The 4,892-nt window shown below is 38.0% G+C and overlaps 1 protein-coding gene across 1 annotated transcript; it reads right to left on the bottom strand.

Annotated features, from left to right (window-relative positions):
• Positions 1 to 2,801: 2,801 nt before the first annotated feature.
• On the bottom strand, positions 2,802 to 3,981 carry NKX2-4 (NK2 homeobox 4). Its single transcript, XM_072410455.1, has 3 exons — positions 3,612 to 3,981; positions 3,011 to 3,466; positions 2,802 to 2,941 (listed from the first exon to the last, which is right to left on the bottom strand). The coding sequence occupies exons 1-3, from the start codon at positions 3,979 to 3,981 to the stop codon at positions 2,802 to 2,804; spliced, it is 966 nt and encodes a 321-aa protein (XP_072266556.1).
• Positions 3,982 to 4,892: the final 911 nt, after the last annotated feature.

Below are 4,892 nucleotides of genomic sequence, written 5' to 3' on the forward strand. Positions count from 1 at the left end.
AATGTTTCTTTTGCAAATTAATAGATAATAGGATACATAACAGTGTATCTGTACTATGGAATAACCTTGATTCAACAGCTATTTACTCATTGACATATGCATTTAAATATATATTATTACATGTAACAAGACATAATTGTTACATTATGAAACTTAAAGCCTTTCAAGTTAATCTGCATTAGAAGACTGTACTTTTAACATATTCAATTAAATAAATACATTATATGAGTTCTATTAAACATGCCTGCTTATTTTTCAGTTGCTGATTCATATAAACACTTATTTATGGAATAATCACACAATAAATCTAATATTCCTAATGGCATAACCAGTATTAAGTGCATCATTATTCAGTGACTCAGTAAATGAACTATATCTACAGTGCACAAGAGATAAATGCCTACAGAAACTGCTTTCTTTTTAACTTGTCATAACTATATATAATTGTTGTCATTTAAAATAAAATTAAAATCCAAAATTCAACAAAAGTCAATGCCTGCATAATATAAAAGCCTCAAATTCATCAGAAATATAAGCTAATGACTTGACAGCTGCAACAATGATTTTATATAATAAAATGATACTTTTTTAAAACAATAAACTGAAAATATTAGAAAGTAGCTGAAGAACCAATAATCAAATAAAACCTTAAGATACAAAGAAACTAAAGATACTTTATATATATTGCCATCCATTCCCAATAAAAAGGTAATAGAGATTGACACATTTGGAAATCATTTATTAATTCCTCTAATGAGAAATCCATTGAAAGTTACAAAATAGCATTGTTCCCAGTGTTTAGAAGTGACAATAACTCTGTACAGTGTTGTACATATTAGCAAATAAACATAACAGATAATCACCATTTGTCATCTTCAGCCCACCTGCTGATACAAATGTCAGTATACCAGTGTATAACTCCTGCCTTGGCTCTATAGATTTTTCTTTGCAGAGAATAAGACATCAGATAATGTGAAGAATGTAACAAGTCAGCTGATAGCATTGTAGGAAATGCTATGTCTAAATTCTCTGCCACCCCAGCTACCTGCCCCCCTCCTAAACCCTTTTCTGTTGCCACATTTTTTGGTTGAATTAAAGACCAACCAGCAATCTGGACATTGTAATATCCTCAGACTGGTTTATTATGGGGATTTCTGAGCTGCAGATGAACTTTAGGTTTTGCCTTTGTCCTGCTTGGGCCAAGTACCCTTTCGGGACTGTTCTGTGTGGGGACTCTTATCCTCCTCTTCAGTTAATGAGGTTCACCTAGTCAGCACATTCGTATGCTTATTACACATCTGAACTGCAAAGCTTGGAGACATGTTTCTGCTGAAAAGCAACAAAGATCTGTTAGTTCAATGCCCCCACCCAACTTTTCCATTCTGCCAGGAATGTGTTCTTACCATAGATTAAGCCCCCTTCCTAACTAGGTGCACCTGCTTTACCCCTGCCATGTGGACTATAGGGGCTGCCAATTGCACCTCCTCCACACTGATTATTGATACATCACAATAAAACAGAATGATTGGAAAACCTGGATGCCAAATATAACATAATAGTATGCGTCAATTCAAACATCTGTAAGAAAAAACAAGGAAAACTAATAATGAATTATAATACACTTTTTGTATGTGTCAATTTTAGGAATTTGCTGGATTAAGGCTACAACATAAATTGAAATAGATTAATAAAACAATAAATTAAACATTCATTTATGATCTTCACCATCTGACCTTTGCTTTATCAAACCAATACAAGCGCTGAGTATTTCCAGTTAGTCTTTTGTTTAGGAATTAAATCATTCTTAAGACTGTATCTCAATAATTAGGATTGAAGGTGGAGCTTTCTTTCCAAAAGAAACATTTACAAAATTATTAAAATAGTAAATAAAGAAAAAATATTTAAAATACGGGAATAAATACAGGACGGATTCATCTGCTGGGGCATTGGAATAATAAAAGTTCACATTTTTTATGTAATTTTCTTTTAACCCTCCCAGTTGTTTGACACCCAATTAGCAATATTTTATTAAGCTGCTATGATAGGAGCAACCATGAAATAAAATTATTATTTTATGATTTTTTGAGACCAGAATACGAAAGGGTCGTTTTAATTCTGGCTGCTTCGAGAAGTGAATATTACATAATATAAAATACTATAATACAAAAAGAAAACAAAAGACATTAAAATCATCATCATAGCAGCTACAATTCAGGGTTATCTAAAAATGTTGTAGGATTTCATTGATCACATAATTCTCCAAACAATTAAAGAAAAAAAAACTATAAAATACTGCAAGGAGAAATGTCTATAAAATACTATAATTTAAATCGTTCATTATTAAACACATACTAACAGGCTGATTAGTCTGTATGTTATATAACCGGCAGTCTTTTGTAAACTCAAAAAAGTCAATAAAATAGTGTGACAGTTTTTGTGTTTTTTTTCTTTTCTTTTTTTTTGCGAGGTAGTTTTATCTCGCTATACAAAAATACACAACAACGTTTTCCCCAAATGTTTGTGTTAATGTTTTGATCATTTTTGCAATTGTTCCATTTGGGAAATGAGAGAATAGTCTGCAGGTGACTGCTGGCACAATACCGATCTGTAATGTTCTTTTAGATAATTTACTACAGCTGCACCGTGCCTTATTGTCACTTTTTTTGCTTCAGTCCTAAAGAAAACAAGGAAAAAAATTGATAATAAAAAGGTCAGTTCATGAACCCACCATGGAGGTGAAGTCTTCCAAAGAACAGAGGCGGTCAGTAACTTTTGACCTCTTGCTTGACATCTAAGAGGCTTTACCACGTTCTTCCATAGAGCATACTGGGGTTGACCATGCCATTGGTGTAGTCTACACTGGATGCCTCCATCTGTGCCATGTTGGCCACTTGGTTGTGGAGGGATTGAGGGCTTGGCGACATTTCCTCTAGCTCTGGAGCTTGGTTTAAAGAGTTAACCTGTTGATTCTGGTGCTGATGGACAGCGCTGTTAGAAGAAGACAATACACCATTGGAGCTACTCTGTTGTTGGGATACCTGTTGACTTGTGGTTGAGGTGTTGGAACCATTTTGGCAAGGCTTTCCATCTTTCACCAACACTGGCACAGCCACACGGCGGGGGGACTGCTGCTGACACAAGTTACTTTCTTGCTGGAGTTGTTGAGTGACCTTATCCTTGGCTTGCCTCTTCATCTTGTACCTGTGGTTCTGAAACCAAATCTTCACCTGAGTAGGGGTGAGGTGGATCATACTGGCCAGGTGCTCTCTTTCAGGAGCTGAGAGATACTTCTGCTGCTTGAACCTCCTTTCCAGCTCATACACTTGCGCTTGAGAGAAGAGGACTCTTCTTTTCCTTCTGGGGGCTGCATGTAGAGGAGCCATTGACTTGGCTGCTTCTGCTATCCCTTGCAAGGTGCCCATGCCGGCCATATTCATACCAGTAGATGGTCCCATGAATCTAGAAACTGACATACATTCAATTAGCTTGTTACCACTTCAAGTCCTTCATCCAACATTTCATTTGAGGGTTGGCTTCCTCCAACCATAGCTGCCAGTTGACACAACCAAAGAGGACAAGCAACACATTGAAATTTAAGTATATGTACTTACTTGTTGAATACCTTGGATCTGGGTTGGCTCCATACCACCCAGTGGCTGCTGCGTTGGTCCTCATGGTATCTTGGTAAGAGGAGATATCTCCCATATTGCTAATACTTCCATTGCAGTATCCCCCCATGGCACCATGTGAGAATTGGGAGACACTGTGTGGCATGTGGTAGGTGGTGGTGACTGTGGCATTGTGGCCCATGGTATGTTGTTGCATCCCTGCCTGGGAAACGTGGCTCTGTCTGTAGGCGCTCAGGGAGGTGCCCAGGTTACCAGTGTTGTCCATGCCACCAAACTTCTTGTAGGTCTCTTCAATGGGGCTGAGGATATCGGTCACTGAAAAGGGTGTTGTATGCTTTGGGCTCAACGACATGGTTCAGCAACCAAGCAGGTAAAAAAGTGAGATGAGATCAGCCCAGTGTGGTGTCAATTCTCTCTCCTTGTGGATGTCTACGTAAGAGATTGCTTGGAGGACGCCTGAGATCCGATTGATCGCCTTACAAAGTAGGCGAGCCCTGAGCTCTCTTATGTCGGGTGTATTTTAGCCAGGTTTACAACACACATTGAGGTGGGAGGGAATGGGAGACCAGGGAGGGGCGACATGAAAAAGCCAGACAATACTCATTCACACGTTTCCAACATAATTGACTAAAGATGCAGTTACTTTCCTAATGACGCCCATAATGTCAGCAGGCTGGCTATTCCTGGAGTTCTGGGATTGCTCTCTCCATGAATAATCATCTCAGGACACCTCCAACAAACGCTAAGATAGTTTGACATTTCCACCTGCAGGAAAAGTGAACTATGCCAACGATTGTGATCACAGAGACCAAACTTTGGAGCTTTGCAGAGATCCCAGGCACAGCACTGTAAGTATTCTTTGTTTGTACATATCACCTGAAAACATGAACTCTTGTGAAGCACCAAAAACACAAAAAGTAGAAGTGTAATGACAGCAAAACCTGGGCACCAGTGATCTCCCTGCCCTTTACCCTACTGACCTGGCTGTGATAGCTCATCTAGAATAAAAAAAGATTATTCTCTGCACATTCTGCAATAAATATAACATATTCTTAAGTATGATTTTGTGTTACCCAATTACAATTAAAATTCCAGCATCTTGACTTGCCATTCAAAGGTTTCCTTGTAAGATGTGCACAATCTAAACCCTCTGTCATCTTTCATATGTACAAAACATCTATATAAAAGCCCTCCAGGGTAGGTGGATTTATAATGGAATGTGATAGATAAATGGATTATATGCGCATATGATTTGTCCTGATC

Source organism: Pyxicephalus adspersus, chromosome 4 (assembly GCF_032062135.1).
Source record: "Pyxicephalus adspersus chromosome 4, UCB_Pads_2.0, whole genome shotgun sequence".
Taxonomy (NCBI): domain Eukaryota; kingdom Metazoa; phylum Chordata; class Amphibia; order Anura; family Pyxicephalidae; genus Pyxicephalus; species Pyxicephalus adspersus.

Bases quoted from the DNA above. Each gene is read 5' to 3' on its own strand.
- NKX2-4 (XM_072410455.1), bottom strand. From the start codon at position 3,981: ATGTCGTTGAGCCCAAAGCATACAACACCCTTTTCAGTGACCGATATC. The intron at 3,467-3,611 runs GTAAGTACATAT...AATGTATGTCAG, and splicing joins AGATCCAAGGTATTCAACAA to TTTCTAGATTCATGGGACCA. The intron at 2,942-3,010 runs GTGTATTGTCTT...CTTTAAACCAAG, and splicing joins ACAACAGAGTAGCTCCAATG to CTCCAGAGCTAGAGGAAATG.